This window comes from Pristiophorus japonicus, chromosome 17, assembly GCF_044704955.1.
Source record: "Pristiophorus japonicus isolate sPriJap1 chromosome 17, sPriJap1.hap1, whole genome shotgun sequence".
NCBI lineage: Eukaryota > Metazoa > Chordata > Chondrichthyes > Pristiophoridae > Pristiophorus > Pristiophorus japonicus.
This window is the reverse complement of record NC_091993.1, coordinates 112,433,629-112,451,803: the sequence shown is the minus strand read 5'-3', so window position 1 is coordinate 112,451,803 and position 18,175 is coordinate 112,433,629. Positions and strand designations below refer to the sequence as shown.

Below are 18,175 nucleotides of genomic sequence, written 5' to 3'. Positions count from 1 at the left end.
AAAGGAAAAGGAGGTGGGGTAGCATTGCTCGTTAAGGAGGAGATTAATGCAATAGCTTGGATGATGTGGAATCTATATGGGTAGAGCTGCAGAACACCAAAGGGCAAAAACGTTAGTGGGAGTTGTGTACAGACCTCCAAACAGTAGTAGTGATGTTGGGGAGGGCATCAAACAGGAAATTAGGGGTGCATGCAATAAAGGTGCAGCAGTTAGAATGGGTGACTTTAATATGCACATAGATTGGGCTAACCAAACTGGAAGCAATACGGTGGAGGAGGATTTCCTGGAGTGCATAAGGGATGATTTTCTAGACCAATATGTCGAGGAACCAACTAGGGGGGAGGCCATCTTAGACTGGGTGTTGTGTAATGAGAGAGGATTAATTAGCAATCTCATTGTACGAGGCCCCTTGGGGAAGAGTGACCATAATATGGTGGAATTCTGCATTAGGATGGAGAATGAAACAGTTAATTCAGAGACCATGGTCCAGAACTTAAAGAAGGGTAACTTTGAAGGTATGAGGCGTGAATTGGCTAGGATAGATTGGCGAATGATACATAAGGGGTTGACTGTGGATGGGCAATGGCAGACATTTAGAGACCGCATGGATGAACTACAACAATTGTACATTCCTGTCTGACGTAAAAATAAAAAAGGGAAGGTGGCTCAACTGTGGCTATCAAGGGAAATCAGGGATAGTATTAAAGCCAAGGAAGTGGCATACAAATTGGCCAGAAATAGCAGCGAACCCGGGGACTGGGAGAAATTTAGAACTCAGCAGAGGAGGACAAAGGGTTTGATTAGGGCAGGGAAAATGGAGTACGAGAAGAAGCTTGCAGGGAACATTAAGACGGATTGCAAAAGTTTCTATAGATATGTAAAGAGAAAAAGGTTAGTAAAGACAAACATAGGTCCCCTGCAGTCAGATTCAGGGGAAGTCATAACGGGGAACAAAGAAATGGCAGACCAATTGAACAAGTACTTTGGTTCGGTATTCACTAAGGAGGACACAAACAACCTTCCGGATATAAAAGGGGTCAGAGGGTCTAGTAAGGAGGAGGAACTGAGGGAAATCCGTATTAGTCGGGAAATTGTGTCGGGGAAATTGATGGGATTGAAGGCCGATAAATCCCCAGGGCCTGATGGACTGCATCCCAGAGTACTTAAGGAGGTGGCCTTGGAAATAGCAGATGCATTGACAGTCATTTTCCAACATTCCATTGACTCTGGATCAGTTCTTATCGAGTGGAGGGTAGCTAATGTAACCCCACTTTTTAAAAAAGGAGGGAGAGAGAAAACAGGGAATTATAGACCGGTCAGCCTGACATCGGTAGTGGGTAAAATGATGGAATCAATTATTAAGGATGTCATAGCAGCGCATTTGGAAAGAGGTGACATGATAGGTCCAAGTCAGCAGGGATTTGTGAAAGGGAAATCATGCTTGACAAATCTTCTGGAATTTTTTGAGAATGTTTCCAGTAGAGTGGACAAGGGAGAACCAGTTGATGTGGTATATTTGGACTTTCAGAAGGCTTTCGACAAGGTCCCACACAAGAGATTAATGTGCAAAGTTAAAGCACATGAGATTGGGGGTAGTGTGCTGACATGGATTGAGAACTGGTTGTCAGACAGGAAGCAAAGAGTAGGAGTAAATGGGGACTTTTAAGAATGGCAGGCAGTGACTAGTGGGGTACCGCAAGGTTCTGTGCTGGGGCCCCTGCTGTTTACACTGTACATTAATGATTTAGACGAGGGGATTAAATGTAGTATCTCCAAATTTGCGGATGACACTAAGTTGGGTGGCAGTGTGAGCTGCGAGGAGGATGCTATGAGGCTGCAGAGTGACTTGGATAGGTTAGGTGAGTGGGCAAATGCATGGCAGATGAAGTATAATGTGGATAAATGTGTGGTTATCCACTTTGGTGGTAAAAACAGAGAGACAGACTATTATCTGAATGGTGACAGATTAGGAAAAGGGGAGGTGCAACTAGACCTGGGTGTCATGGTACATCAGTCATTGAAGGTTGGCATGTAGGTACAGCAGGCGGTTAAGAAAGCAAATGGCATGTTGGCCTTCATAGCGAGGGGATTTGAGTACAGGGGCAGGGAGGTGTTGCTACAGTTGTACAGGGCATTGGTGAGGCCACACCTGGAGTATTGTGTACAGTTTTGGTCTCCTAACCTGAGGAAGGACATTCTTGCTATTGAGGGAGTGCAGCGAAGGTTCACCAGACTGATTCCTGGGATGGCGGGACTGACCTATCAAGAAAGACTGGATCAACTGGGCTTGTATTCACTGGAGTTCAGAAGAATGAGAGAGAACCTCATAGAAACGTTTAAAATTCTGATGGGTTTAGACAGGTTAGATGCAGGAAGAATGTTCCCAATGTTGGGGAAGTCCAGAACCAGGGGTCACAGTCTAAGGATAAGGGGTAAGCCATTTAGGACCGAGAGAGTGGTGAACCTGTGGAATTCTCTACCACAGAAAGTTGTTGAGGCCAATTCACTAAATATATTCAAAAAGGAGTTAGATGAGGTCCTTACTACTAGGGGGATCAAGGGGTATGGCGAGAAAGCAGGAATGGGATACTGAAGTTGCATGTTCAGCCATGAACTCATTGAATGGCGATGCAGGCTAGAAGGGCCGAATGGCCTACTCCTGCACCTATTTTCTATGTTTCTATGTTTCTATGAAACTCGACCTGGTCAGGGAGGCAAAACGGGCGGCATCACATCACATCAACATAAGAACTTAAGAAATAGGATCAGGAGTAGGCCATTCGGCCCTTCGAACCTGCTCTGCCATTCAATAAGATCATGGCTGATCTTCTACCTCAACTCCACCTTCCCGCACTGTCCCCATATCCTTTGATTCCCTTAGTTCCCAAAAATGTATCCGTCACCCATCACACGCTCCGCTGGATATGGAGTTTGACTTCAGTGGAATCGGGCGGAGTGTGTAACTGGCCGCAGATGCAATTCCCCCCAGTTTTGCATTCTTGCCCAAACGGTATTTCCCCCCCATCGACTCCAGGGATGATGTTGATTTCCGCCGCTTGCTCTGCCTCATCGATTGTGATCCAGAATAGCTGCAGGTTTGGAATGCATCCTGTTTTGCAGGTCGCCAGGTTGCAACACCTTGTGTGAATGGTCACTGGAAGAGTTGATGTCGGTGATTTAACGTGTCTACATCTTCTTTCAATTATTTTTCTTTTTTCTTCTGTTCAGGCAAACGTGATTGCTCCTTCGGCAAGAGCAACGGTGAATTTCCGGCTCCATCCAGTCCACACGCTAGAAGAGGTAACCTGAATCCTAACTGAGTCACAACTATACATGGGAACTATGTAAAGTGATTTGCTCCCTTTATTTCAACCAAGCAAACAGAACAATTACCGATTTGTTATTACTACTTCTTTCGTATGGTAGTAGCAAAGAAATTCAAATATCATTATTTAAGTGTCATCCATGGCTCAGTGGGTAGAATTCTTGCCTGAGTCAGAAGGTTGTGGTTTGAAGTCCCTCTCCAGAGACTTGAGCACAAAAATCCAGGCTGACACTCCCAGTGCAGTGCTGAGGGAGTGCTGCACTGTTGGAGGTGCCATCTTTTGGATGAGACATTAAACCGAGGCCCCGTCTGCTCTCTGGTGGACGTAAAAGATCCCATGACACTATTTCGAAGAAGAGTAGGGGAGTTATCCCCGGTGTCCTGGCCAATATTTATCCCTCAATCAACATAACAAAAAAGCAGATTATCTGGTCATTTACCCCATTGCTGTCTGTGGGACCTTGCTGTGCACAAATTGGTTTCCCCCCTCCTGATGAATATCCAGTGATCCCGATTGGATGTGTGTAGATCAGTCGGAGTTGGGATGCTCCCTCCCTTACATGGGCTTGCACACAAAGCAGACACTTGCATGAGGTACCCCAATGCTGCAGGAATTTGAACATCCATACCCTGACACAAGTTTCTGGGGCCGAAATTGCCCCTCTCCTTAAAGCCTGTTACTGCCGCAAATTGGCGGCCATGCTGCGGAGTGGATTGGCCGCCGACTTTTTGTGGAATGGCCGCTGGTGGCCCAATTGCCCTTTCGAGTTTTCCCGGCGGTGCCCCGACCCCGCCCCCCCCTTACCGCTCCGCTGCTGCCGAATTGCGGTTAGCGTGTCATCACCGAGCGCACCACCGATCTAACTACCCAACGGCGATATTCCCCATGGAAAATCTTCGGCCCGCCCGGCGGTGCCAAAACAAGCTTTTTCCCGGTGGTCCAGTGAGGCTGTGGCCTTCTGCACCGGTGGTCCGGCTTCCCTTAAAGGGGAGGGTGCACTGCCCCTGCCCCTGCCCCTGTGGGGTTTTTTTGTCGGCCGACTGCCATGTCGACCTGACAAATATCCCCCTCTTGGGTGCCAGGCCACTAGCCCGGCCGAAACCCTCCCTATGGCCCAGTGGGCCGAAGTTTTAAAAGTGCGGAGGCTCTCCCCTTTTAAGTGATGATGTCATCGCGGCGGTGACTCCGCCGTGCCCCTCAGTTGCTGTCGCCGTGTTTTTGCCCCTCAGGTGTTGTCACCGCCCCTATTATGACCAACTTCCCGGATCAAAACCAGAAAAAACAAGAGCCGAATGTTGCGCAAGAGGTGACCTGACCGCACCTGCAGTAAAAACCATCGAAACGGGGTGGGAGCGCCTCGTTTCGGGCGGGGGGCAATTTCTACTCTGTCTTCAGTTGAAAGAGAGTGGAAAGGATAAAAGAATAGGGGGTGAGGGCAGTACCATCTACTCTATGCACGAATGCACAGTGCTCTGATGCACCGCATATTGTACGTACAGCACGGAATAATATGAGCTAAATGGACTTGAATGGATGTGTCAGTAGCAAGGGGTGGAATTCAATTAATGAAAAACAGAAGAACATCTATTTTGCAATTAACGACTCCATAATGAAATTGCAGGAGCCTGCAGTTTTGAGATGTGCAATTTCTGAGCCTGTATTTTTGCAAGCAGATCAATACTTTACGAAGGAAAATATAATTGTTTTCCATTAACAGAAATCACACCTCCAGTGTTAGCATACTGCATTTCTGAGTTCTGATATTACCTGGACTGACTTGTGATTCACCACAGCTCGCAGTGAGCAAACTGCCCATGAGATTCAGATAGCTGCTTTATTTGCCCTCTAATTAACCAAATGCTAGTACTACTCTCCTGTTATTTTCTAAAGCATCCTTAACTCATTTCTCACAATGAAGAGATTGTATTGATTCGTGACCCTCTCCTCAAGCACTTCACGTTTGTGTTAGAGCATTAACCTGCAGCTTTCTATGCACAACGCATAGGAACATAGTAATTGCTAGCTGAATAAAGTTCATCCAACTTCTGTTACCTTGGTAGTTGCATGATACAATGGAGTGCAGGTCCACAGATCCCTGAAGGTAGCAGGCCAGGTAGATAAGGTGGTTAAGAAGGCACACGGAATGCTTGCCTTTATTAGCCGAGGCATAGAATACAAGAGCCGGGTATACAGCTTGAACTGTATAAAACACTGGTTAGGCCACAGCTGGAGTACTGCATGCTGTTCTGGTCACCGCATTACAGGAAGGACGTGATTGCACTGGAGAGGGTACAGAGGAGATTTACAAGATGTTGTCGGGAGTGGAGAATCTAAGCTATGAGGACAGATTAGATGGACTGGGTTTATTTTCATTGGAACAGAGGAGGCTGAGGAGAGACCTCATTGAGGTGTATAAAATTATAAGGGGCTTAGATATAGTGGGTAGAAAGGACCTATTTCCCTTAGCAGAGAGGTCAATAACCAGTGATCATAAATTTAAAGTAATTGGTAGAAGGTTTAGAGGGGATTTGAGGGGAAATTTCTTCATGCAGAGGGTGGTGGGGGCCTGGAACTCACTGCCTGAAAGGGTGGTAGAGGCAGAAACCCTCATCACATTTAAAAAGTACTTGGATGTGCAGCTGAAGTGCCGTAAGCTGCAGGGTTACGGACCGGGAGCTGGAAAGTGGGATTAGGCTGGATAGCCTCTTGTTGGCCGGCATGGACATGATGGGCTGCAATGGCCTCCTTCCGTGCTGTTAACTTCTATGATTCTATAATGGAGCTCTTAACTGATCACAGCAATCAATCTCTAACAATGAGTCTACAACAGACTCAGACATGCAGGGAGGAAACCTCCCAATGGCAGGGAGCTTTAGGAACTACAGGTCCAAAGTCACCTTTATCCTCCCGAGCACACTACGCTCACCCCCACTGTTAGAATGATGCAACAGGTTGAGGATCACACAAATCTGAGAGAGATTCGCGCAAAATGTTTTCCGTCAGTTGCCAATGAAAGTTACCGCTCTGAATTGTGTTTCATTTAACTTTCCAGCTTCTGCATCAGGTTCAGTACATTATTTCTGATGAACGAGTGAAGATTGAAGTTCTAGAGCACCATCCCTCACTTCCAATGAGTTCTTACGATGACACCTCATTTGGGTATCAGGTCATCAAAGCAACAATTGGAAACATATTTCCTGAAGCAGTCGTCACTCCAGGTAAGGGAGAGATTCCGAAACTCGAGGCTTTCCATTGCATTGAAATTGGAACAATGTAACGGTTGGAATCTCACAAGGCGAGAGATATTGATCCGCTGGTTCTCCATCAATCTGGCAATGTCGAATGGTTCCCTTTGGCAACAGATAGAAATTCTGCAAAATTTCACAACCAGAAATGTTTACATTGCCGTTTGGATTTGTGACTGAAGCCTGGATTTGTGCATCATAGTTATCTCTCATTGTGGTAATGTAACCTACAAATTGCCAGCAAGTGTGGGAAAAATGGCATTCCTGATTCCGGATCTAACTTAGTTTTACCTCACAAAGGTCAATCCAGTCCAGAGAAGCGGGAGTGAGCAATTCTGTGCGCGTGTCTGTGTGTTGGTAACTTTGAGGAAGTTTGGCAGAAACTCCTCCAGCGATACAATGGAGTGCATGTCCATAGATCCCTGAACTCCCCCATTTGTACTCTCTGTTCGTCGGAGGACTTCAGCGTCTTGATCATTCGCCTCACCGTTGGCCGCACATTCTGGAATTCCTTTCCACCTCCCTCTTCTTTAAGACTGTCTGTAAAACTAATTTCTTTGACCAATGCTATTGGTCATCTCTCCGACCATTTCCTTATTTGTCTCGGCATTCATTTTTTCCCTTGCACTTCTGTGAAACACCTTGGGATATTTTTCTACATTAAGTAAACAATATCGTTGCAGGCTTTTGTATATTCTTACCTTGTTTATTCTCCTAAAATATATGACTTCACATTTATTTACATTGCATCCACCACCTGTCTGCTCATTCCACTAACCTAATTGTCTCGCTTAAATCTTTTACAGTCATTCCCACTGCTTTTTTGTCATCATGAAGTTTTGAGATTGTGCTCCCTACGACCAAGTCCAGATCATCCATATACATATATATATATATATACACACACACACACACACACACACACACAAATCCCTTTCAGTTCTTCTCCAATTCGATCAGCACACATTTGCCCTAACTCTTTTTTATTTTCCCTCTGTCAACCATTTTCTATCCATGCTACTACATCTCCTCTGATAACAAACTCCAGAATTTTTTTAACAAGCCACTTGTGAGATAACCATTCGAACGCCTTCTGAAAATCTATATGTGGAGGTGGGGATTTCCACAGGGTTCTCCTGATCTGTGACTGGAATTTGGTGGAAATCTTTGAGAAACGTCAAAAAAGGCATGTTTAGCCATTTTCCATGGGACCCATTGCTCTCCAGTCGGAGGTGCCGTCTTTTGGATGAACCGTTAACCCGACTACTCTCTCAGGTGGATGTAAAAGATCCCACGGCACTATTTCGAAGAAGAGCAGGGGAGATATCACCGGTGTCCTGGCCAATATTTATCCCTCAATCAACGTCACTAAAAACAGATTATCTAGTCATGATCACATTGCTGCTTGTGGGAGCTTGCTGTGCACAAATTGGCTGCCACGTTTCCTACATTACTACATTCCAAAAAGTACTTCATTGGCTGTAAAGCGCTTTGAGACGTCCAATAGTCGTGAAAGGCGCTATATAAATGCAAGTCGTTCTTTCTTTCCCACCAAAGTTACAGAGTAGATGGAGAGAACTCCCATGGAAATTCCAGGGGTAAATCTGTTGCATTCTCTTCTATCCAATTGTTCACTACTTTAAAAAAAAAGTCTCTTACATTTGTAAAACAAAATTTGCCTTTAACAAAACAGGTTAGAACTATTGTCCAATATAGCAGCAACATTAATAGTTCAGTGATGGTCAAGAAAAATGAGGACAACATAGGTTGGTACTTGATGATTATTTTCTTTCTTGTCCTATTCTTTGCTTCTAGGTCTCTGTGTTGCAAGCACAGATACCATACACTACCAGAACTTGACCAGGGAACTCTATAGGTTTACACCAATGATATTGAAGCAAGAGGACTTGTCTCGGTAAGAAGTTGGCACAAGGATATTATTGAAGTTTTAAGCATTCTCTTTTTTTAAGTCTCAATTCCAGGTAGGCTGTTCATGGGTAACTCTTGGCCATTGCCTTGTGTTGAGAGATGCTGGCATTTTAAATGTAGTTGCCTAGCGAGTGTGTTTTTGTTCAGCTGGGACAAGAGCAAGAGGGTAATTAGAGACCACAAAGGACATGTGTGTGTGGAGGCAGAAGATGTGGGTATGATTCTTAATGAATACTTGGCATCTGTTTTCACAAAAGAGAGGGGCGATGCAGACTTTGCAATGAGGGAGGAGGAGTGTGAAATACTAGACAAGATAACCACAGTGAGAGAGGAAGTATTAAGGGGCTTAGCAGCTTTGAAAGTGGATAAATCCCCAGGCCCAGTATGTATCCCAGGCTGTTAAGAGAAGCAAAGGAGGAAATAGCAGAGGCTCTGACCATCATTTTCCGATCCTCTCTGGCTACAGGTGTGGTGCCAGAGGACTGCTGATGGTGTACCTTCGTTTAAAAAGGGAGAAAGGGAGAAAGGGATAGACTGAGTAATTACAGTCAGCCTAACCTCAGTGGTGGGAAAATTATTGGAAAAAATTCTGAGGGACAGGATAAATCTTCATTTGGAAAGATGTAGATTAATCAAGGACAGTCAGCATGGATTTGTTAAGGGAAGGTCGTGTCTGACTAACTTGATTGAATTTTTCGAGGAGGTAACCAGGAGGATCGATGAGGGCAGTGCATATGATGTAGTGTATATAGATTTTAGCAAAGCTTTTGATCAGGTCCCACATGATAGACTGGTCACGAAAGTAAAAGCCCATCGGATCCAGGGCAAAGTGGCCAGTTGGATCCAAAATTGGCTCAGAGGCAGGAAGTAAAGGTTGATGGATGTTTTTGTGACTGAAAGGCTGTATCCAATGGGGTTCTACAGGGCTCAGTGCTGGGTCCCTTGCTTTTTGTGGTATATATCAATGACTTGGATTGAATGTTGGGGTTATGATTAAGAAGTTTACAGATGACACTAAAATAGGTTGTGGTTGATAATGAAGAAGAAAGCTGCGGACTGTAGGAAGATATCAATGTACTGGTCAGGTGGGCAGAACAGTGGCAAATGGAATTCAACCCGGATAAGTGTGTGGTAATGCATTGGGGAGGTCTAACAAGGCAAGGGAATACACATTAAATGGTACAACACTGAAAAGTGTAGAGGAACAAAGGGACCTTGGAGTGCAGGTCCACAGATCCCTAAAGGTAGCAGGCCAGGTGGTTAAAAAGGCCTATGGAATACTTGCCTTTTATAAGTCGAGGCATGGAATACAAGAGCAAGGACGTTATGCTTGAACTTTATAAAACATTGGTTAGGCCGCAGCTGGAGTACGGTGTGCAGTTCTGGTCACCACATTACAGGAAAGATGCGATTGCACTGGAAAGGGTGCAGAGGAGATTTACAATAATGTTGCCTGGACTGGAGAATTTTGGCTATGAGAAAAGATTGGAGATGCTGGGTCTGTTTTCTTTGTAACAGAGGAGGCTGAGAGGAGACCTGATTGAGGTGTATAAAATTATGAGGGGCCTGGATAGAGTGGATAGGAAGAACCTGTTTCCCTTGGCAGAGGGGTCAACAACCAGGGCACATAGATTTAAAGTCATTGGGGGGAGGTTTAGAGGAGATATGAGGGGAAATTTCTTCACCCAGAGGGTTGTGGGGGTCTGGAACTCTCTGCCTGAAAGGGTGGTAGAGGCAGAAACCCTCACCAATTTAAAAAAATACTTGGATGTGTACTTAAGAAGTGCCGTAACCTGCAGTGCTACGGACCTAGAGCTGGAAAGTGGGACTAGGCTGGGTAGCTCTTGGTCGGCCGGCGCAGACTCGATGGGCCGAAATGGTCTCCTTCTGTGCTGTAAATTTCTATGATTCTATGAAGTAGATACACAGTTGAGCCTGAAATAAAAACAGAAAATGCTGTAAATCTCAGCGGGTCGGGCAGCATCTGTGGAGAGTAACAGAGTTAACGTTTCAGGTTTGTGACCCTTCGTCAGAACAGTTGATCCTGATTCATTATAACTGCTACAGTTATTAATTTTCTAAATTTGTACAGAAAACGCAGGACAGGGAGATTTGATGTACAACATCTTTTATGTTCCAAGCATTAACAGCTGTTTTCTGTACAGTATTAACTCTTCTTATCCCAAGCAATCGCAGTTTCAAACCTTGTCTTCCAATCTGTCTTTCTATTCTTGCTCGCTTCTTGTCTCTAATGCAAACTTAACTATTGCCAATTGGGTCCTTGTATCTAAATGCATTTTTTCCACCTTGGGTTCAGAAGCAGTTCATTCAATAACCCAGCTTGATGTCACCTTAGTCTTTTTGGTTATTAACATTGGCAACCTGATTAACCTGCATCTGCATGTTAGTTCTATCACATATTACTGCCCTGATTTTAACTCTGGCGGGAATCGGAGGTGCAGAGGGCTGAAGTGGGCAGTGAATTGGTGAATTGTCCACTGCAATCCCCCCTCCCTCCCCTCGCTCCTCCATCCCTCCCCCCCCTCGCTCCTCCATCCCTCTCTCCCCTCGCTCCTCTCTCCCCTCGCTCCTCTCTCCCCTCGCTCCTCCCTCCCCTCGCTCCTCCCTCCCCTCGCTCCCCTCCTCCCTCCGCTCCTCCAACCCCTCGCTCCTCCAACCCCTCGCCCCTGCCCCCCTCCCCTCGCTCCCTCCCCTCGCCCCTGCCTCCCCCCCTCGCTCCTCCCTTCCTCCCCTCTCCCCTCCCACCTCCCCTCGCTCCTCCCTCCCACCACCTCCCCTCGCTCCTCCCTCCCACCACCTCCCCTCGCTCCTCCCTCCCACCACCTCCCCTCGCTCCTCCCTCCCACCACCTCCCCTCACTCCTCCATTCCTCCCTCCCTCCCCTCGCTCCTCCATTCCTCCCTCCCTCCCTTCGCTCCTCCATTCCTCCCTCCCTCCGCTCCTCCATTCCTCCCTCCCTCCCCTTGCTCCTCCCTCCCTCCCCTTGCTCCTCCCTCCCTCCCTCCCTCCCCTTGCTCCTCCCTCCCTCCCCTCGCTCCTCTCTTTCCCCCCCCCCCCCTCCGAAGAGCGTGAGGACCCGGTAATTTGCACACCACGACGACTTCCGTCCAAAGCTGGCGGGGAAGGCGTCACTGTCAGGTGACAGAAGTCAAAATTCATGAGGTGGGGTCATCCCACCACGGATATTGTGTGGTATAATTCATGGACCCACGCAGTCTCCGGTAAGCTAAGTAAGATCAGAAATTCTCTTTTCCCCCCCCCCCCCTCCCTCATCACCTTAACTCCTCGCCTGCTGCCTCCACTCCCCATCTGCACCATTCCCGCCGGGCGAGGGGGTTAAAATACCCCCGATTAAATTTAAGGAGTTTTAGGTTCTGGAGCTCCGTAATGTTAAATATTTTTCTCTTTGTCACGTTCCTCCCCTTGCCCTTCCTGAAGGTGTTGATTCTTTTCTGAGGTATAAGCCACAGGTACTGGGCAAGCGGATGGGTCAGTCAGTGCGTGAACCTCCGAGCAATTGTCAATGGACTATTTGACCAGTAGGGCATCATCACAGACGAAACCTCATTTTCACCCGTTGTTTACCCACACCCACTCCTAGCAGGGGTCACCAGATAGTGATCAGGAGCAGGAGCCCTGGCTAATTTTCCCCTCCCTAACCCAAGTGCATGAGGCTGACAATAGTGCCCCTGCAGCCAATTCATTCACGGAATGTGGACGTCACTGGCAAAGTCAATTTTTATTGCCCATCCCTTATTGTGGTGTACCATTGCAGTCCGTGTGGTGAAGGTACTCCCACTGTGACTTTGTCGTAGCAGTTTGGTACAACTGAGTGACTTGCTCGGCAGTCAAGAGTCAACCACCTGGAGGACATTAGTGAACCAGATGGGATTTTACAACATGGTCACCTAATACTTAGTGATTTATTTAAATTAATTAACTGAATTTAAATTACCCAGCTGCCCTGGTGGGACTTGAACTCTGGTCTTTGGATTACTAGTCCAGTAACATAACTATTGTGCTACTGTCTGAGATCTGCTAAATTAGCACAGACTGGGGAGTGGACGGGAGATGTTCATGGTCTGTATGGCTCCATTACTCACTGGTTAAAGGGGCTGAATCATCAGGAGGGCTAATATTAAACATTGTGGCACAAGATGAGAGCACATGGGGTTAGGGGTAATATATTAGCAATGATAGAGGATTGGCTAACTAACAGAAAACAGAGAGTTGGGATAAACGGGTCATTTTCCGATTGGCAAACAGTAACTAGTGGGGTGCTGCAGGGATCAGTGCTGGGCCCCAACTATTTACAATCTATAATAATGACTTGGATGAAGGGACCGAGTGTAATTTGGCCAAAGTTGCTGATGATAAAGATGGGTGGGAGAGCAAATTGTGAGGAAGACGGAAAAAATCTGCAAAGGGATATAGACAGGCTAAGTGAGTGGGCAAAAATTTGGCAGATGGAGTATAATGTGGGAAAATGTTATCCACTGTGGTAGCAAAAATAAAAAAACGAATTATTATTTAAAAGGGGAGAGATTACAAAATGCTGAGATATAGAGGGATGTGGGGGTCCTTGTGCATGAAACACACAAAGTTAGTATGCAGGTACAGCAAGTAATCAGGAAGGCAAATGGAATGTTGGCCTTTGCTGCAAGGGGGATGGAGTATAAAAGCAGAGAAGTCCTGCTGCAACTATACTACTACTTCTTAGGCAGGCCCTCGGAGTCGAGGATGACTTGCTTCCACACTATTAGGAGTTCTCAGGTGACTGATGAGTCCAATGCGGGGCCTACAGAGAGAGAGAGATAGAGAGGCGGAGAGTTTTAGGGAGGAAATTCCAGAACTTATGGCCCAGGCAGCGGAAGGAAAACAGTATAATTATGACCTATTGCATTAAATGTTGCCACCTCATCTCTCCCTCACACAACACAGACTGAAGCGGTTTGCATTATGCCAAGCATAATTCCCATCATGCCCAATAATAGGATATCATTTGCTTTCACTAGATTAATTGGATCTTGGTAAATATTCACTTTGATGAATATGGAAAGAACTTGGGGGGGAAAAAAATCAGGGATAAAAATAAAAACTATTGGCCTATCTCTCCAGCGCATTAACTTTCCCATCATGGCATCGAATTGTATTTTCAATAATTCTAATGTTTCTTTGTTCTCTCTCTAACCTTGTATGGTAAATTATTCCAAATATTTGTTTCTCTTTGAGTAAAAAAGATATACATTTACTTTAACTAGTCTCCGTGTCTGTTCCCTGGTCCAACTTTCCTGGCTTGTTGGCTTATTCTTGATTTCCCTTATTTATATCATTTTTCAGTGAGGTCCCATCCACTTAATCTCCCTAGTGCTCTAGCTGTTTCTTCTGATACCTCAATATTGTTAGTTCTCCGGGAAGGGATTAACTGTTGGAACAAAAATGTCAAATGGTCTATCTGACAGAGTTAATCACATATTCAATCGTGTTGCTTCTGCCAGTTGCCTCCCCTGATATAATAAAACAATCCATTCCAGCCCACACTTCTTGCAATCTCGACCTTGATGGTTGAGTCATTTTTTGTGACACACTCACACAGCTGTACTCGACTGACCAGTCTGAATTGCCGATTGGGTAAATGCTTTATTCGGCAAGACTCGCTGGGCTCTAAGAACCCACCTGTGCTGTGGATAGATTTCACTGCTCCGAGCTGTCGAGCTACAAAGGATCAGGAACCTAAAGAACTACACGCCATCCTGACTTGGAAATATACTGGCCATTCCTTCATCGTCGCTGGGTCAAAATCCTGGAACTCCCTAACAGCACTGTGGGTGGGAATACCTTCACCACACGGACTGCAGCGGTTCAAGAAGGTGGTTCAGCACCACCTTCTCGAGGGCAATTAGGGATGGGCAATAAATGCCAGCCTTGCCAACGACACCCACATCCCGGAAAAAAACTTTTTTTTTTAAACTGACGTGTGAATCAGAGATATACCCTCTCAGTAACGACCTCGGCCTTTGGTAATAGGATAAAGGCAATCGACAATTCGTGCGGTGACCACTGAGTTAATGAGCACTGTTGACATTCTGGTCAATGAGATGAGAATCATGGGGTAATGAAATGGTGAATTCTTGTGCTTCAAGGACAAGAATTTTGTCCTTTCATGCTGCAAGGACACCCTCAAAGCCTCCTTGAAAGAAATGTAACATCGCTACTGACTCTTGGGAATCCCTGGCACAAGACCACTCAAAGTGGAGACGAAGCATCCGGGAAGGCGCCAAAAACTTTGTATTTGGCTTCTGTCGAAGAGGCTCAAACAGCGGAAGGAACGTATGACAAACCAAGCACCCCAGCCACCTGCCTCTCTAACCACATACCTGTCCCACCTGTGACCGAGTCTGTCAATCCCGCATCAGACTCAGTAGTAACCTTGGAACTCGTATTAGTGTGGAAACAAGTCATCCTCAACTCCGAGGGACTGCCTAGAGAAATGGTGAATGCAATTTTACAGCTATTGTGCCAGAAATATATTTCTGAGCCTTTCAAAAGTAGCCTGTGGTAAATTGCTGATGCTCCAATGCACTAAAACATTGTGTGGTATAATATTTAATAATAACACAAGATTGGACCTTGCACGGTAAATTGAACAGTCTTCCTCAAGAATTTAATAATTTTTTTTTTAAATTATACTTTTTCTCTCTCTCTCTCTCTCTCTCAGGATACACGGTGTGAATGAAAGAATATCTGTCAGGAACTATGAAGAAATTGTACAGTTTTACTTTCATTTGATACAGAACTCTGATTTTTTGAGCCTACCACATCCTCGCAGTACCTCACATGACCTGTAGGACAAAGGGTCAGCAAACTGTTCCCGGATTGACACTGCCTGCTCTATCCTTGAGATTTTCCAACATAACCCACGGTGGGAATAGCCACATAACGTACCCGTAAAATCAAATGAAAAATTCTGCCACAGTTATTTCTCTTTTACGTCCTTTTAAGAGATTCTGACTGTCATTCTTTTGTAGATTTTTTTTCAAGGGGGTGAAGGGAGTTAACATAATTTGTACAAGACAGAGGAATACAGAAGCACCCCAGTGACTCTGTGTATAGACCAGGGTTAATCTCTGGTCTATGTTGAGTTGGTTTAGCCCAGTTAGGGTGGGTGGGGAGAGAAATCAGCCAGGGTAACCCCATCGGAGTGCAAGCTAGCTACCCTGAGCTGGAAATATTCATGTGTGGATAACGGGCGGAGAAGATTGAAAGAAGAAAGACTTGCAATTATATAACACCTTTCACGACCACTGGACGTCTCAAAGGGCTTAACAGCCAATGAAGTACTTTTGAAGTGTAGTCACTGTTGTAATGTGGGAAACGTGGCAGCCAAACTGCACAAGCAAGCTCCCACAAACAGCAAGGTGATAACGACCAGATAATCTGTTTTTTGGTTATGTTGTTTGAGAGACACCGGGGATACCTTAACTCCCCTGATCTTCTACGAAATAGTGACATAGAATCTTTTACATTCACCTGAGGGGGCAGATGGGGCCTCGGTTTAACGTCTCATCCAAAAGACAGCACCTCTGACGGTGCAGCGCGCTGCACTGGGGTGTTAGCCTAGTTTTTTTTTTAATGTGCTCAAGTTCCTCGAGTGGGACTTGAACCCACAACCTTCTGACTCAGTGGTGAGGGTGCTACCCACTGAGCCACAGCTAACACCAATTAAACTGCTGACACTCGCTGGCTAAAGGTGGCTAATAAAAGAAGAACGGAAGGGACTGCAGCTCCCTGTGCAACAGTGCGACATGATGTGAGAGGTACAGTGAGAAGAATTAGAAGAGCAATTGAAAGGAAAAGCTTTTTTTTTCAAAACGTGGAAATGCCTGTAAATTACTGCTGGATCTATCCAACACAGTCACATGACTACATGAATTATTTTTCAAATACACTATATCAAAGAGACAACAACAACAATACCTTGTATTTATATAGCACCTTTAACATAGTGAAACGTCCCAAGGCGCTTCACAGGAGTATTATGAAACACAAAATTTGACCCCGGGTCACATAAGGAGAAATTAGGACAGGTGAAAGAGGTAGGTTTTAAGAAGCGTCTTGAAGGAGGAAAGGGAGGTAGAGAGGCGGAGAGGTTTAGGTGGGGAATCCCAGAGCTTGGGGCCTCGGCAACAGAAGCAGAGCCACCAATGGTTGAGCGATTTATAATCAAGGATGTTCAAGAGGGTAGAATTAGAGGATTCAATGTGTAGTCTTATTTCCTCTGGATTTATCTGCTTGGCATGTAATATTATCAAACACTTTTTGAATGCTGCATATTTATATTTAGTGAAACATAAGAACATAATAGGAGCAGGCCATTCGGCCCCTCGAGCCTGCTCCGTCATTCAGTAAGATCATGGCTGATCTTCTACCTCAACTCCACTTTCCTGCACTGTCCTCATATCCCTGGATTCCCTTAATATCCAAAAACCTATCGATCTCTGTCTTGAATATACTCAACGACTGAGCCTCCACAGACCTCTGGAGTAGAGAATTCCAAAGATTCACCACCCTCTGAGTGAAGAAATTTCTCCTCATCTCAGTCCTAAATGGCTAACCTCTTATTCTGAGACTGTGACCCCTGGGTCTAGACTCCTCAGCCAGGGGAAACATCCTCCCTGCATCTACCCTGTCAAGCCCTGTAAGAATTTTGTATGTTTTAATGAGATCACCGATCATTCTTCCAAACTCTAGAGGATATGGGCCTAGTCTACTTAATATTTAGGCCTAGTCTACTCAAAGAAACATTCTTAACAATGATGTTTTCACAGTAATATTTATAATTGTATTTTGTTGATTGCATCTCTTGTTTAGGGCAGTCATACACTGAAGGGATATATTTATAAATCATTCACACAAATTATAAGCTGCCGATTTAGGCCCTTTTTGCTGGGACATTCTTTTGTGCCAGACTGCTGGAACCATAACACTATTGTAAGTTTAGCCAAAACAGTGTTATAATTATTGAAATAATAAATACAGACATTTTGAACCTAGCTGTGTGGCTGTTTTATTCTTTGAAATAAAAAAGAAAAGACTTGCATTTATATAGCGCCTTTCACGACTACCAGACGTCTCCAAGCGTTTTACAGCCAAATGAAGTACTTTTTTGAAGTGTAGTCACTATTGTAATGAGGGAAATGCAGCAGCCAAATTTCACACAGCAAGCTCCCACAAACAGCAGTGTGATAATGAAGAGAGAATCTGCTTTTGTTATGTTGATTGAGGGATAAATATTGGCCAGGACACTGAGGATAGCTGCCCCGCTCTTCTTTGAAGAGTGCAATGGGATCTTTTACATCCACTAGAGGGCCTCGGTTTAAACATCTCATCTGAGAGACGGCACCCCCACTGTCAGTGCAGCACTGCACTAGGAGAGTCAGCTCAGATTTAAGTGCTCAAGTCCCTGGAGTGGGATTTGAACCCTCAACCTTCTGATTCTGAGGCTAGTGTGCTACCCACTGAGCCAAGGCTGGCAACCAGCTGGATATCTGAGGCAGACCAGCACTTTAAGAATCATCATCTCTCATGCTGAGTGTTTATAACTGGTCTTAAGTCACGTAGAATGGGAGGACACGGCCCAATGTTCCTTCAAGT

The 18,175-nt window shown here is 45.3% G+C and overlaps 1 protein-coding gene across 1 annotated transcript in view; it reads left to right on the top strand.

Moving 5' to 3' along the window:
* The window catches only part of LOC139227933 (N-fatty-acyl-amino acid synthase/hydrolase PM20D1.2-like), a 97,186-nt gene extending 79,612 nt beyond the window's left edge, over window positions 1-17,574 (top strand). Inside the window, exons 9-12 of the mRNA XM_070859087.1 lie at window positions 3,229-3,300; window positions 6,379-6,544; window positions 8,387-8,486; window positions 15,240-17,574. Coding sequence (XP_070715188.1) covers window positions 3,229-3,300; window positions 6,379-6,544; window positions 8,387-8,486; window positions 15,240-15,369 — 468 coding nt within the window. The 3' untranslated portion in view covers window positions 15,370-17,574. The remainder of the gene's footprint in view (window positions 1-3,228; window positions 3,301-6,378; window positions 6,545-8,386; window positions 8,487-15,239) is intronic.
* Window positions 17,575-18,175: the final 601 nt, after the last annotated feature.